General features: G+C 42.9%; 2 protein-coding genes across 2 annotated transcripts in view; both read right to left on the bottom strand.

Moving 5' to 3' along the window:
* The window catches only part of LOC118427373, a 5,462-nt gene extending 1,635 nt beyond the window's left edge, over window positions 1-3,827 (bottom strand). The window contains exons 1-6 of the mRNA XM_035837136.1: window positions 3,737-3,827; window positions 3,292-3,362; window positions 2,318-2,424; window positions 1,831-1,986; window positions 808-978; window positions 81-248 (exon numbers count right to left, since the gene is read on the bottom strand). Of these exons, the coding sequence (XP_035693029.1) occupies window positions 81-248; window positions 808-978; window positions 1,831-1,986; window positions 2,318-2,424; window positions 3,292-3,347 (658 nt within the window). The 5' untranslated portion in view covers window positions 3,348-3,362; window positions 3,737-3,827. The remainder of the gene's footprint in view (window positions 1-80; window positions 249-807; window positions 979-1,830; window positions 1,987-2,317; window positions 2,425-3,291; window positions 3,363-3,736) is intronic.
* A 2,812-nt stretch (window positions 3,828-6,639) lies between these two features.
* LOC118427372 lies at window positions 6,640-12,932 on the bottom strand. Its single transcript, XM_035837135.1, has 7 exons — window positions 12,796-12,932; window positions 11,452-11,521; window positions 11,040-11,143; window positions 10,418-10,573; window positions 9,350-9,523; window positions 8,539-8,703; window positions 6,640-6,741 (listed from the first exon to the last, which is right to left on the bottom strand). The coding sequence occupies exons 2-7, from the start codon at window positions 11,505-11,507 to the stop codon at window positions 6,647-6,649; spliced, it is 750 nt and encodes a 249-aa protein (XP_035693028.1). The 5' UTR covers window positions 11,508-11,521; window positions 12,796-12,932; the 3' UTR covers window positions 6,640-6,646.
* Between the last annotated feature and the right edge of the window lie 3,486 nt (window positions 12,933-16,418).

Below are 16,418 nucleotides of genomic sequence, written 5' to 3'. Positions count from 1 at the left end.
ACAGGAATGTGGGTATGGGTAACCAACGATTCTACCACCGGGAGATCTCTGATAATCTGTGAAAACGCTCGTAAGCATACCGTCTAGATCGAGTATCTCGAAGACCTTTTCCACGTCCATGTGGTGAGCTTCGGCTTCTTGAAAGTCCAACACCCCGTCGTGGTCGCGCCCCTCCTGGTCATGGATAAACTCCGCGGTTAGACCGCCAAACAGGACCATCAGCTCATCGTGAGTCAGCAACATGTCGCCTGCAGAATGTGCCAGAAGTTCACAAAATGTTTGTTTCTAAAAGATATACCAGTGGAGACGATATCCCAAACGTGAAAGTCAATAGCAAAAGATTAGAAGATCCTAGATCCTTGTAACCGTTAGCTTATTGAGGTAACAATCATACAGAACACAAAGCCACGATCAAATCAGCAGGTCATTCTCTCTCTCTCTCTCTCTCTCTCTCTCTCTCTCTCTGGTACCATACCAGAATGACTATCACATCTAAATATACACTGCAGATCTTCTACTATAATATTCAAAATCATTAATGAATTTGCCCGCTCCGAGGGTACCGATACGACAACTAGCCCATGAAAACTTAAATGTCTTAGGGTACTCTAATGGCTCGGCTACAGCTGATACAATCAACATCTGAATCTATCTGTCTGTCTGTCTGTCTGTCTGTCTGTCTCTCTCTCTCTCTCTCTCTCTCTCACTCACTAGATACATTGGAAATGCTGAACATCACTACATTACATGTAGAGACAAATCAAATCGGTCTGGCATACATCATGGAGACTCTCTTTTTTTCCTTACCGTCAGCGTCCAAAGCTACCAAAACCTCGTCATAGTTCATCGACTGGACTTCGAGCACGGACAGTTTTCCGTCTCCGTTGGCATCCAGGGGGTTTCCAAACGTCGGGTTGTTGATGGTGTCGTAGATGAAGTTCATCTGGTAAGCCTCAGCAGCATCCAGAGTCCCGTTATCTGCAGACATACATGTAGATCAGTTACTATCAATTTTCTTCGCACATCTATGAAAGGTAGAGAACGTACCTCCAAATTTTCGATGTCTATCAGTATATCTTGGACGCGGAGAATAGTCTAGTCTCGATCTCGTGAGAGAATACGAGACTAGGCCAGGCTTGCGTAGATCATCTGCCCCCTCCCCCCGCCTCCTTCAATGATAGACATAGATCAGTTTGTAAATGGTGAGACCGCGTCTGATGTTTCAGGAAGTATGCATTACCTTTCTCTAGACGCACTCTGTACTTATGTATACTAAACAACAAACAAACAAATGGGGAGACCCGGTATTTATACCCATCGTAACAGTTTTCAAGCAATTTGATTGATTTTGGGAACGTTTTTGTATTTCAGGAAGTATCCACTATCCTTTTCAGTCGGGTATTTATGTAAACAACAGACAAACGTTTACATGTTATTTCTGCTGAAAATTACTGTTTTACATTATACTGGCAAGCAAGATATTGTCTAGTTAAGACTGTTAAAGAAAATTAGAATACCAATGATGACAGGTGCCTATATTTTACTACATTGAAGACCAGAAATGTTGCATATCACCATCATCATCATGACGATGTCGAGCTGCGTACTCGAATCTGGTCCGCAATGGTTTCCAGAATTCTGTCTTTTCACTGTTCTTGTGTTAACATATACAAATTTAGTCTTGATTCACTTGATTCATATTATGTTATGGACAGGCCAATATAATTGAATAGATACATAGATAAGATGTACTAAATAAAATGCAGTATCTGTAATCCAAAAGGTGTCCAAAATTCAGATAGCTTGGCGGAGTTTAAAGTTAAACCTTACTGTTGAAGTCGAACTCATTGAAGAAGTCCCGCAGGCTCATTTGATTTTCGATCTCCCGGAAGGTGAGGTGATCGTCGCCGTCAACGTTCAGTTCGTAAAACTTGTCTCCTACCCCCCACAGTCCGATGATCTGCGGCAGGTAGATGAAGCCGTCGCCTAAACGTAAAAGAAGAACAATGCTTTCATTTCAAGAAGGCTTAAAAAAGCTACAAAAAAGGATAGCCAACGCAAAGTGAGATTTCTGTATAGCCTATTTTGAAAAGTAAGAATTCTAATTCTGGACTTTGGATTCTGTAGAGCCTTGGAAGGCAATACAAACAGCAACAACACAAGTGTGGTGGATGGGATATCAACTTCAAACCCTAGCGATGATTTGTTGCTATTATTCAGTATAAAGAACAAAACAGCATTTATGAAACCCTTGATAGAGATAGAGATCAGAAAATAAAAAGGAAACTGTCTCCATAAGATACACTAGTTTGTTTACCGTCTGTGTCCAGGGCGACAAGAGCCTCGTGCAGGGACATGGTGTTGAAGACTTCATCATAGGAGATCAGTCCGTCCCCATTAGCATCCAGCCCACCGGTTGTCTGCCTGCATGTAAAAACGTCAAGAAAAAAATTTAAAGCGGGTGACTTTTCTTTAGAAATTTGTTCGCGTTAAGGACACGCACGACACTATCGTTATCGCTACAATGACATTTTGCTGCGGTGCGAAGTACAACGAGTCGGTATTACTCTAGCTCTGAGGAAGGCGTGAAGGACGCTACCGAAAAGTTGGCTTGGTATCGACTTTATGTTGGGTCGGAGGAACATTACACTCTTACAGTTGTGATGTTCATATGTTTTCTTGTGCCTCGCATCCGACATTTAAAAAGGAATCAAAGCACAGGGGACAAAGACCTCTTTCATGCATATCCTATCTAAAAGCCTAGAGAGCTCAGGAAGCTCTCCAGATTTGGAATAGGGGAAAAAAATACACCCCCGGATACAGATGGAGAACCATTAGATGATTCAACAACGATTCAAAATTTCAACATGCAACTAAGAAATTTGTTGACACACTGCAGCTATGAGCCCTTGCAACGGAACAACAGAGGCCCGTAACGGCCTCCAAAATGTAATTGCCTATTGTGGTACAGAAGTTTTTAATGATTCAAATGAGATGGGTCGTTCCGATCTTTCCTTCGTGCCCAACTAATGTATATGTCGAAACACTTCTATACCAGTTGGGCAATTCCCATTCTTGTTACTATATGTTAGCCTGGGTACCATCAGGATAGTAGTTTGCCCCTATGTTTGCTTCTGGAAACAGAGAAGCGACTGTGTATAGTGTATAATGAACGTCGGAGCGAACTTTTTTCCAGATGGTACCCTGGCGAACTATATGTTGTACCAAAGAAAAAACTTATAATTGTAAGGTAGATCATAGCAAATTGCGGCATGGAATTAAGGGACGTACCTCTTCACTGGGGACCCCGTTGCCAGGGCAACGAACAACAGAAGGAAGGGAGCCATGGTTGATGCAAAGAGCTGAAAAGTGACCACAACATGCCATTATTAGTACCCTTCTACTTCTCTAATTTCAGCGCCCACCCTACCCTAATATCATTGCTTTGAAATATACGGTTAAATGTAGCGTTATTTATTCGGATCAGAATAAATATAGCAATTTGATCACCCATTTAAACGTTGATAGTAAGGGTTCTTTTTCGTCAGTCATTCGGTAGGCTTGCGACAAAAGATCATGCAGGGAATTTGTCTTGAATAATTCATAAACATAACAGCGACAGCTGTCTTGTAAAAGAAATATAGATACTTTTTCGACAGTCCAGTCTCTTCATAGCCTCGTCGAAAACACTACAACAAAATTTTTACTATGATGGGGCATAGAAAATATGACTTACCAGTCTTGACGTCTTGGCGCTGCTGGATGTGGATTATAAGATCTCAAGTCCTAATATACAAAATGCGTGAGAACTTGAACAGATTTCATCGGACAAGGTGATATGAATGTCAATATAAAAGTCTAAATATAAGCTGGTTGACGTAAACGAAGCAGCTATCGCATCAAAACAAGTCCTTACAGGCAAGTGTCAAGGATAGGTCGAAGCTTTTTATTGACTATACTATATGTACTTTAAGCCTATTGTTAAAATGTCATTTGAATTTTTTTTGAGCTCACATTAAAACCTTTGCTAGCGACCGAGGTCTGCGCTGTGTTGGCGAGTAGGGGGTTGGGAGACCATGGGCAGATATGTCTGAGAGGCGCTGTAGTTTCTTAAAGGTCATGATTTGATGTTTTTCTACATGCGTCAGGCCCTTGCCACACGCGTCTAAGTGTCTCAGAAGTTCTAGCATGGAAGTGGAGGTAAAGGTTAAGGCAGGAAGGGGCCTCCGGACCAATATGTACTTGTCGGCAACGCGCCCAATCACCATGTAGGCTGTCAAAAACATTTTTGTAACCCCGCTGGCCTATTAGATGACATTTGACCCATCTGTAATAATTAATATGGAGCTTATAACGTTATAACAGTCACAAATAATTTTACGCACCTGGTGACAAAAAATTAAATCGGCGGAAGATAATCATCTGGTTACCTCGCATGTCTTGCATTATGGTTAAACTCTTTGTTCTCCACAGTTTTTCAGCCTTGGAAGTGCTGGTAAAGAGGGACAGGGATGCAACGTTCCACCTGTGGGAGAGAGTGTCGAGCTTAGATGCTAACTGATTGCCAATGGCCATACAAACAAATTCGTCTTAGAATGCGGTCTAGAAGTTGCAGACAGTCATTTGGGGCAGTGATGACAGTAGGATTCCATATAGTGCGTACAACGTTTTTGTGTAGGAAGAAGGATTTTGTCTGTGGTGAGGTAATTCTTGACTCGGAGAAGCGAAGTTTACCATTTGAAGTCTGATGCAAAAAGAGTAAAAAGCTGACCACGACGGACACGATCCTAAATGATTCGGTCAATGATCAACATGCAAATATGATACTGGCACGTGTTTTTCTGTACATTATTGGACATGTGGTTCTTATGCAGATTTTGTCAATTAGTACTGGTTTGGCTTTATATCATTGGCCATGTGGTTCTCATGTCGAGGTGGTCACTAGTACAGGTTTGGCTGTATGTCATTGGCCATGTGGTTCTTAATAGAGGTGGTCACTTGTACAGGTTTGACTAGTGGTGCGTACCTAAAGCCCGGACTTAGAATTGGACCTAAAAATGTTTAGGTCCAAGTAAAAAAAAAAAAACCTAAATGTCCGGAGCCAAGTCCGGACTTGCCAAAAGCAATCTGTCACCTATATTCCCTTTTTTTGTTGTAAACCATCTAAAACCTTCCATAGACAGTCAAATTTACACTGGAAAAAGACAAAAAAACAGGTCGTGTTTACACTGGCTGTCTATCATTTTCATGTATTTTTCACATTGCATTTCAATTCATGCTAACATGCACTTTTAAATGCACCCCCCTCCCCCTAAAAAAATGCACATAATATGCGATGATGGGTTCAGGTCCGGACTTAAATTCTGGTCCTGAATTTGAACTGCTGGACCTGAATCCGGACCTGAACCTGAAATTGAGTTTAGGTACGCACCGCTAGGTTTGACTGTATATCATTGGCCACGTGGTTCTTGATAGAGATGGTCACTAGCACAGGTTTGGCTTTATATCATTGCCCATGTGGTTCTTATGTAGAGGTGTTTACTAGTACCTGAGGCTTGACTGTATATCAATGACCAGGTAGTCCTTACGTAGAGGTGGTCACTAGTACAGGTTTGACTGCATATCAATCGTCAGGTTGTCCTTATGTAGAGGTGGTCACGGATACAGATTTGGCTGTAATGGTAAATTGGTCTTTATAGTAAAGGTGGTTACTTAAACATATCTTACTGTTCGTCAGTGGCCAGGTGGTCTGATCATGAAGGTCTTCTGAAGGTTACTCGGATCAATTTTGACTGCACGTGTGTTTTCTACATGTATGCCTTCCTATTGTTTTTATCCTAAATGCAGAGCTCCTAAATAACAGAAAAGACCATTGAAATCATGGAAGCATTTTATTAGTTTTGTGATTATTGTTTTAAGTTTTAATTTCTGTTTGTACTTTTATTCTTTTTCACTTTGATGCCGCTGATGTTGAGTTTGCGGTCGACACACAAATGGTGTATCTGTAGGTAAGAAAAAATAAAATAAAATCAATGAACACAGTAGAAAAAGTGTCTAAAATGTACAGCTGTATTTTGATGATACCAAAATCAGGACTCCAAATGTACAACAGTCACTTAAAGGCATTACAGAGGGCTGCAGAAGAAAATATACCGAAGAATTGCAGACTGGAAAAATTAACTCAGTCTCATCAAGTTAACCTACATGTGTTATATACAAAACACGGGCCAGCCAGCATGCGGAGATTTACAGTCCATGGCTTGTTTTTGCAATCTTTTACAAAAAACACATATTGATGATTACATGTCATGGCTTTGAGCAAACTGTAGGCTATAACTGGATGATATTGACTTCTTCTAGCCGAGAATGCTGTGCTAAGGAAAGAACAACAGTGATGCCTTTGTAAAACAACCTAGGCAAATTTCAACACCAAGATACCCAATTATTCCTTAGATATTGCATCTATAAAATGTACAGGCAGACAGCTAGTACGTATATACAGTATGGTGTACTTTATGCACACTGCTCTGAAGAAAGTATCTAGATTATGAAAACAGACACCTTATGATATAGCCATCAGTGTTTGGCTTGTAGCCTTCAAGAATTAAGATTAAAACAAAAACAAACAAACAAACAAACAGATACCTTATCCCGTGATGGGGTCGGTGCTGGCAGAGTTTAGGATGGTGGTCCACACAGTGTAGAACCCGGCACCTTCGCCATCCTCTAGGTAGCCGCTATCTGTGAGCAGTTTATTCATTTATTTATTATTGTTTATTTATTTCGATCTCCAATTAGATTTTACAATGATTATCATAAACTCTATTCTTCCTGGAGTCCTCCGTCAACATTACAAAACAATCAAATAAACATAAAGTCAACAAAAGTAAAACATAAGAAGAACTGAAGCAAACCGAAAAACCGTAAAAATGAATAATGAGGAGGGGTCATAGGTCGTCTGAACAAAAGCAATAACATAAATAATAAAACATCAATCGTTGTAACAGTAAATAAAATAACCAAGTGGGTGTAATTAATTAGTTGGACGTCACAGACAAGTTGATGAAAAGAAAAATATATGGATGAAGATAAAGCAGTTATTGAGTATGATTTTAGAGATGGTCAGACGTTTCAGATAGCATTGTCTAACCTTCATCGACGTATATTCATATATTCATACTGTTCCAAGACATATGAGATATCATGTAGTATATCCCGATCTCAATTAAGTTAAGTTTTGACAGTTGGCTAATTGTTAGATTGTAGGTCAAGTAAAAGTAAGAGTCCATAAGATTAACATATAGTTAGAATATAGAATATAGAACACCAAACTTATGCTAAGCTTTAGTAACAACTTATGTTTGGTGCTATGTAAGGCAGAGATTCGAGTGATAGTTGTAGTTCTAGTGAGAAATGCCAAGTACGTTTTACAATTGCTAAAATTTTGTTAGAGTGATATGATTTGATAGAGTGCACGATTATCGTAAAAGCAGGGACCAATTCATTCATAATAGTGTAACGATTACAAATGTCTCCAAACTCCATATCCATTGGATTTTGGAATGGGCATGGTTTGGGAAAGAAACTTGAAGAAAATAGCTTTAGAAGTAGCTTAGAACATTTGCATCTATTCTCTCTCCTCGAAACATGGAGTAGCGAAACTTCAGAAATTGACCTACCAAATTATCAACATTTTTCATCTCACAGGAAAAACAGACTAAAGCCAGGCGGAGTTATTTTCTATTTCAGAAACGAATTAGCAAAATTTATAAAGAGAGAGAATAGCACTTCGGATTGCAAGGATATTCTCTGGATCCGTGTAGCAAAATAAAGGAATTGTTCAGCCTAGCCAGAGATGTATTCATAGGTAGTGCATATATCAGTCATATACACTCTTCGGTCCATAAAAGGGCCGGATAGTCTATATTTGATATATTAGAACAGGACGTGGCGCGTTTCACGTCCAGAGGTTATGTGATTCTTGGTGGGGACTTTAATAGCCGATTAGGCTCTCTAAAAGATTTCTCTGACGAAGCCCCAATCGATTCTGAATTTGAACCACAACAACTCCTACAAAATCTTGACATCCCTAGAAATTTTTCCGATAAAAACTCGCTAACTACGATATACTGGAAAAACTCTGTAAGCTCGTCCACGCACGTTTTAAGAAGAGAGAAGAAGCATGTAAACTGTAATATATATGTATAACTTTCCGATTACTTACTATGTACCAAACTGACTGCATTTAGCCCCAATGGGGCATGAATATGCAATAAACTTCATTGTCATTGTCATAAAGTATGGCTATGGTTCATTTGATTTTCTTTAACCTACGGGCAAGAATCTGCAATAGACTTATTACTATTATCATCGGTACGACGTAAACGTCGAGTCTGTCAAAGATCTTCCCCAGACCCGCGAGGCGCTGCAGCAGCTGGTTATATTACACTGAGCGACCTGTCGCAACTATCTTTTGCACATCTTGCTTTAGCGGTGTTTAGAGTTATCCTATACAGCAAGTATAAAAAATAAACGTACCGTCCTCGTCCAGCCTATTGAAGATCCTGCCCAGACTCATGTTGTGGCTGTGCGCCTCATTAAAGCTGATGAACCCGTCATCGTTGTTGTCCTGATCGTCCATGAACTGTCCGGTCTCGCCACCTAGCAGCACCCTCAGCTCGTTCGGGCCCAGGCGTTGGTCACCTGCACGAACAAAACGTGTTCTCACTTTTTTTCTTCAATTTTTTTGCTTTAAGACAGACGATGACAAAGTGGCACTGCACTCAAGGTAGTAATTTATATTAACAGTGCCACATACACAGTACTGTCAGTAGATAAAGGGTAGTACTTTTCTTTTTCCTCGCCGGCCAAAGTCAGGTACACGTATTTGCACTTACGGCGGGTTGTGCCCATAGCTTAAAGCAGTGGCTGTGTAAATCAAAGGGTCCCATTATTCTGCGACGTACCAACCTGATGAAACTTGTAACAGAGTAAAGCTAATGGCACAACCCGCCGTGCGTGCAAATACGTGCTGTCTAAGTGCCAAAACGTGGGCAATCTTTTGGGATCCGTAAGTGGAAAGTACCGCCTCCGTACGAACTCGTAGGGAATCCGACGGATTTTGGAGCACGCAGACACGCCGTAGAATTTTAAGTGCAGGCAAAACTTAATTTGTGTGCCATCGGGCTGCGGATTCGCCCCCCGTACGTGCCAGTACGGGCGACGCGCCTGCCCTGTACAGCCTGAACGTTTTCAGAAATACGTGGCGGACGTGGCCTCCCCCCAAAAAACGTACGGACAAACTGCACGTGCGGCGAGTTGTGCCCTCAGCTTAACGAAAGCAACTTACCGTTTGCGTCCAAGGCCCTCAGAACCTCGTTGTAGGTCATGTGACTCAGCACTTCAAGCCTGGACAGTCTTCCGTCTCCGTTCGAGTCCAGGGGGTCGTCGATCGCGGTGTTGTAGATGGTGTCGTAGATGAAGTTCATCTGGTAAGCCTCAGCAGCATCCAGAGATCCGTCATCTGTACAGGTAGAATAGCCCACAATATCCCATGTTAATACTTTGCATTCCCATTTTTTAACGTATCTGATAATTCTGACAAAATGTAGATGTACCTGTAGCTCAACTAGAAAGGCTGGTTCACCTTTATCCGACGGTAACCTATATTCGTTGTTTGTAAGAAAAAAGGTATTGAGGGATATAAAATTGACGGACGGTGGTTTCAAATCGGAGCATTTTGAAAATTTTCCGAAAAAAAAACTTGAAACAACTGTCAGCAGACTTAATACTCCTAAATGTGCTGTTTTTAAAAACAAACGGATAAAGGTCACCCCACGGATAAATGTGAACTAGCGTTACTAGCATCACACAACATGGTGGAAAAGCCTGAAGAGAGAGGGGGGGCGTAGATAGAGTTGAGTTTATTGAGATACCCTTTAGCTCATTGAGCTAATCTTCCAGGGCTGATAAAAACACACAGTATATACAAGTACATAATAACATACACTCAAAACAGCTCAGACGTACATATAGATACATATATAAAGTCTATAAGTCATGAGGTCAGAGGGTTATATACACTAAAACCAGTATGATCCGTAGGCACATATATAGGTAGATGCATACATACCTACATAAATAGATAAAGATAGACAGACATCGGTATAGATAAGCGGATAGATAGATAAATGAATAGGTATAATCAAATCTACTTACATCACTTGGAAATTTCCAGAGCATCCTCGCAACCCCTGCTTCTCTTATTGTTTGAGTCAGTTAGGCGAACTTGTTTCTGACTTAGAGATAAGAGATGCTGCTATACTACAGTAGGCGTAAAGTCCTAGAAGTGGTCAATGGCCCTGCACTGAACAAATGTTACAAAACATAGATTTAGATAGATAGAATAGATAAATACCGTTAAAGTCGAACTCATTGTAGAAGTCCTGCAGGGTCATCCCGTTCTCAATCTCCCTGAAGGTGAGGTGATCGTCGCCGTCGGTGTTCAGTTCGTAAAACTTGTCTCCGGTTCCCCACAGCTCGATGATCTGCGGCAGGTAGATGAAGCCATCACCTGGACGGAAAAAGGTGATACGTTCATGTTTAGGAGGCTAACAACATGTCGATGTTCTACTGCAGCACAATAAAACGTCGCTAGGTGGCCCATCATCGACGCCGTCCTTTGTCGACATCTAATCACATACCAAATGTCGTAACTGTGTATTTACACATTCCAAAATTCCTTTTTTATATAGAATACTCCCCAAAATAGACATTAGACAATATCCATAATTTTCTGTTTAAAAGATACCTAACGTCGTATGTGACAGGGATTTAAAGTATAATCATTTTAAACAAATAAAAAATTATCTAAATTACAGCCCCTTAATCAGTCGAACTCTTCCAGATTTAGGGGTACATTTGGGGGTACACCGATGTAGATGTGGATGATACCTTTGTGTCGGAGGAAAGTAACATTGTACTATCATATGTACTACCAACACAAATGAGTTTTCATGGTAAGGGAATAGTGTCTTTACCGTCTCTGTCCAGAGCGTCCAGAGCCTCGTGCAGGGACATGGTGGCTGACACCTCGGCGAAGGTGATCGAACCGTCTCCGTCAGCGTCCAGGCCTGATGTCTGCCTGCATACAAAAGGTCAACTTTTGACTTCTTCATCATAATCTTCATGTCCACATTTTTCTAAGTTTGCGACTATCAAAAAGATAATGCCTCAAGCACAGAAAACTAAGTTCTCGCCAGACAAAGTAACTCGAAAGCAGGGACAAAATACAGACACAGTGGAATTACTTGAAAAAAAGGCGAAATATGTCAATACTATGGAAAGGGTATATTATATTATTATATTATAGCATGTTCAATCTTCAATTTTGTAGATGACGATGGGTGCTTCAAAATTGACGTAGGCATAAGGTAAATATTTGTCACGTACCTCTTCACCGGAGAGGCTGTTGCCAGGGCAACAAACAGCAGAAGGAATGGAGTCATGGTTGATGGAAAAGCTGAAAATAGATCACCAAGTGCCATTTTTACAGTACACGTCAAAGGTAAGCACCGGCGGTAAACTTAGCATCCCCCCAGAAACTTTACCGTGATCAAACACCGGTTCGGATGAAAGCTTCTTTTCGTCGGTGACTGAGAAAGATTTGAACTCAACCAGATTTTATCAAAGTGTAGCAAAGTAATGCCATCTATGTTGATTTTATTATATAGATGACATGCCATTGGAACCTCAAAACTGATGCAAGTGTGCGAATAAAAAAGTTTGATAAAAAGTTGCCTTCATAATAAAATTTAAGTTTTCATAAAAGTTGAACAAATGGCTGAAAACACAGTTTATAGTATATTGAACCATACATCCTTAATTTGTGTTCTTTCGCACACTTCTATGGCCTTGGAATTGAGCTTGCCATTATTATAACATTATTAGACGCTTTCTGATATTTTTGCACTATACGGCATATTTTTGCTCATTTTGTAGTTGCTTTGTACGATTTTCAGTATGGTTGAAAAAATTCTATAATTTTTTTTTGTAAACAGCCAAAACTTGCCGCGCACGTACATGTCATCCATGTAATCAAATGGCCTAAAGTAAGGAAGAAGACTTGCTTCAACCAAACCGCCTTCTAACATTCACAAAGTTTTTACTGTTGGCATATTGCATGAAAATAGAGTGACGGAGGGACCAATGGCGTGCTGGGGTTTGGTTTTAAACAAAAGACGTAGATCAAATTCATCAGTGCTAATTTAAAGAAGCTACTGCCACAACCCGTCGATGATTGTTAGACATCGAGGTAGAAATCAAATAGCAGTCAATCAAGCAACTTGATGTGGTCTTGAAAACGGTTAGGCGTAGCAGCCACCGTGACTGAATTTGTCCTCACCTTTTTTAGTCATAGTAAGGGTATAAAGTCTGATTTTCAACAAATCCCCTCAGTGTCACTGGCGAAATGTAGTGGCTGCTACGTGAAACGTCTAAACGTTTCCAACACCATATCCAGCTACTTGCAATGAGTACTGTAAATGCATTTAAGTTCGCGGGGATTTAATTTCGCGGTAGCGGGAAAAAGGATATTTCGCGGTGGTTTTAATTTCGCGGTAACACCATGCACTGTAGTATCTTAATGCCCTGAAAAATATTCGCGGTGGCTTTAAAACTCGCAGTGAAATGGCCAACCCAAAAACCGCGAACATAAATCCACCGCAAACATTTCTGCATTTACAGTAACCCGGTATTTGTCGTACTGTAATAGTAGAATTTAGTAACTGCACTTACCTTGTCGAGACACTACCAGACGTGAAGTCGTGTGAAGTCAGAGACAAGGTTGGAGGCAGCACCTCTTGGTCCTAATATACTAGTCTGGTGGGAAGTTCAGCAGCTTTTTGTCAAAATATCAATACCAATGTCCGTTTGGCGTTCATGTGTAAACTCGTACCATTATAATTATAGCACATTGATGATGCAAGTTATATTGCCAGTGCCAGCTTGTCCTTGCGCCAACTCGTACTAGCGCCAGCTCGTACCGGTCTAGACTCGTATCCGTGTAAACTCGTACCATGATAATAGAAAGTTTATTTGCAAATTGTTTATTTGCAGCTCGTACCAGTGTAAGCTCGTACTCCAAACATATGTGTGGATAGTGACGGATGTTTGCTTGTGCTGCATACCCGGTACATTGCCCATGGCGTAACACACCAAATTCGTACTGAACAGTCATCATTATCATCATCGCGGGCTGCTTGCCCGGACCAAGTCCACCCTCTCCTTCCAGACGTCTCTGTTCCCCATAGCGTTCTTCTGAATAGTACATTTAAGCTGCATATCTATCTGATCCACTCACACCAGTATGGAAGCTACTCTTTTCAATATGTATAGTGGGTTCTCTAACGTGCGCGAGGTGTGGACCTCCTCATATACGGGATCTACATTCGACGTCCTTATACCCCCCTCACATTAGGCGAAAATCGATCGGACGACGAGTCTGCGAGCTCTAAATTACGAGGAAGCATGACCCTTACGGGAAGGGGGAACTTTGCCATTTCTTCGTCGGCATCAGGGTCATGCCTCCTCGTAATTTAAAGCTCGCAGACTCGTCGTCCGATTGATTTTCGCCTAATGTGAGGGAGGCATTAGACCCCATTTCCACTAGGACGGCGCTCTCGTCGCGCTCTCTCTGCGACCTAAGATTTGATAGATCGCTCAACGAATTCTATAGAAAAGAAACTCATGCTGTTACACTTTGTATGTTTTGTTGTCTTCTCAATCACACTTTTACGTTTTGTATGATATACCCAATGTGAAAGCGAAGGTTACACATATCCTATTAAGGTCGCAGTGAGAGCGCAGCGCTATCGCCGTCTAGTGGAAAGGGGGCCATTCCGAGTGACGTGTCTAACTGAAGCTAGGTACTCATTCGGATACTTGGATACTTTATGCCGTCCATTAGGGGGGTATGCATGGGGGGTCCCGACAACCATTTACGCTGAATTCGGAAGAACCCCCTACATATTACGTTAAATCAAGGGAGGCAAGGCTAAATTTGGTCGCCTCGCTAAGAATTACGTAGATAAGATGGTTATCCCTACGAATTACGGGAAATAAAAAAGGCTGCTACGGCTTACGGCAAAGAGCATGCAGACTCTCCATTAGCTATCATACATTTGTAGGTAGCTCATTTTCCTTGACTTAGAGACTTTAAAACAGGACGTACAAACTACATGTTTTTGTACAGCTGGTATATACAGTATATGCAGTATATAATTAAAAAAGTTAAACCCTTCCCGCGCCTGGTGGCGCATAGGGCGGTGCCCATCTCTGTTTCCTTAGCCCTGGGCCACAAAACGCAGTCACTACAGCAGGGGGCTAGTCCACTGATAGTGGTGTGTGTTCAACTTCCATACTCTTTCCCGAATGCTGATTGCTAAGCAGAGAAAGCAGCATGTACCATTTTTAAATTCTTTGGTATGACCCGGCCGTAGATCGAACTCACGACCTACCGAATGCAAGGCGAACGCTTTACCCACTAGGCCATTGCACATGCATACCCACTAGGCCAATGCACCGGCTTACCGACTAGGCCATTGCACCCGCTTACCCGCTAGGCCATTGCACCGGCTTACTAGGCCCTTGCACCGGCTTACAGTATATAATACAGTTACTAATTTACAGTATACAATACAGTTACTAACCCGGCCGGAGATCGAACTCACGACCTACCGAATGCAAGGCGAACACTCTACCCACTAGGCCATTGCACCGGCTTACCCACTAGGCCATTGCACCGGCTTACTAGGCCATTGCACCGGTTTACTAGGCCATTGCACCAGCTTACCCACTAGGCCATTGCACCGGCTTACTAGGCCACCATTGCACAGGCTTACTAGGCCATTGCACCGGCTTACCCACTAGGCCATTGCACCGGCTTACTAGCTAGGCCATTGCACCGGCTTACCCACTTGGCCATTGCACCGGCTTACCCACTAGGCCATTGCACCGGCTTACTAGGCCATTGCACCGGCTTACAGTATATAATCCAGGCCATTGCACTGGCTTACAGTATATAATATAGTTACGAATGTCGGAGATTGAACTCACGACCTACAATTTTACAGATGGGGCACCCAGTAGGCCATTGCACCGGCTTACTAGGCCATTGCACCGGCTTACCCACTAGGCCATTGCACCGGCTTACCCACTAGGCCATTGCACCAGCTTACCCACTAGACCATTACACCAGCTTACCCACTAGACCATTGCACCGGCTTACCCACTAGGCCATTGCACCGGCTTACCCACTAGGCCATTGCACCGGCTTACCCACTAGGCCATTGCACCGACTTACCCACTAGGCCATTGCACCGGCTTACCCACTAGGCCATTGCACCGGCTTACCCACTAGGCCATTGCACCGGCTTACTAGGCCATTGCACCGGCTTACCCACTAGGCCATTGCACCGGCTTACTAGGCCATTGCACCGGCTTACCCACTAGGCCATTGCACCGGCTTACCACTAGACCATTACACCAGCTTACCCACTAGGCCATTGCACCGGCTTACCCACTAGGCCATTGCACCGGCTTACCCACTAGGCCATTGCACCGACTTACCCACTAGGCCATTGCACCGGCTTACCCACTAGGCCATTGCACCGGCTTACCCACTAGGCCATTGCACCGGCTTACCCACTAGGTAATTGCACCGGCTTACCCACTAGACCATTGCACCGGCTTACCCACTAGACCATCGCCCACTCGGCCATTGCACCGGCTTACTCACTAGGCCATTGCACCGGCTTACCCACTAGGCCATTGCACCGGCTTATTACCCACTAGGCCATTGCACCGGCTTACCCACTAGACCATCGCCCACTCGGCCATTGCACCGGCTTACCCACTAGGCCATCGCACCGACTTACCCACTAGGCCATTGCACCGGCTTGCCCACTAGGCCATTGCACCGGCTTACCCACTAGGCCATTGCACCGGCTTACCCACTAGGCCATTGCACCGGCTTACTAGGCCATTGCACCGGCTTACTGGGCCATTGCACCGGCTTACTAGGCCATTGCACCGGCTTACTAGGCCAATGCACCGGCTTACTAGGCCATTGCACCGGCTTACTAGGCCATTGCACCGGCTTACTAGGCCATTGCACCGGCTTACTAGGCCATTGCACCGGTTTACTAGGCCATTGCACCGGCTTACTAGGCCATTGCACCGGTTTACTAGGCCATTGCACCAGCTTACCCACTAGGCCATTGCACAGGCTTACTAGGCCATTGTACCGGCTTACTAGGCCATTGCACCGACTTACTAGGCCATTGCACCGGCTTACCCACTAGGCCATTGCACCGGCTTACCCAGTAGGCCATTGCACCGGCTTACCCACTAGGCCATTG

The sequence above is a fragment of the Branchiostoma floridae genome, chromosome 12, assembly GCF_000003815.2.
Source record: "Branchiostoma floridae strain S238N-H82 chromosome 12, Bfl_VNyyK, whole genome shotgun sequence".
Taxonomy (NCBI): domain Eukaryota; kingdom Metazoa; phylum Chordata; class Leptocardii; order Amphioxiformes; family Branchiostomatidae; genus Branchiostoma; species Branchiostoma floridae.
This window is presented reverse-complemented; position numbering and strand designations above follow the sequence as displayed.

What these genes read in the sequence shown, in the direction of transcription:
- LOC118427372 (XM_035837135.1), bottom strand. Translation starts at nt 11,507, where the DNA reads ATGACTCCATTCCTTCTGCTGTTTGTTGCCCTGGCAACAGCCTCTCCG. An exon ending in CAATGAGTTCGACTTTAACG is followed by an intron (nt 9,524 to 10,417) that starts GTATTTATCTAT and finishes CTACCTGTACAG; the next exon opens with ATGACGGATCTCTGGATGCT. An exon ending in GAGGGCCTTGGACGCAAACG is followed by an intron (nt 8,704 to 9,349) that starts GTAAGTTGCTTT and finishes TTGTTCGTGCAG; the next exon opens with GTGACCAACGCCTGGGCCCG.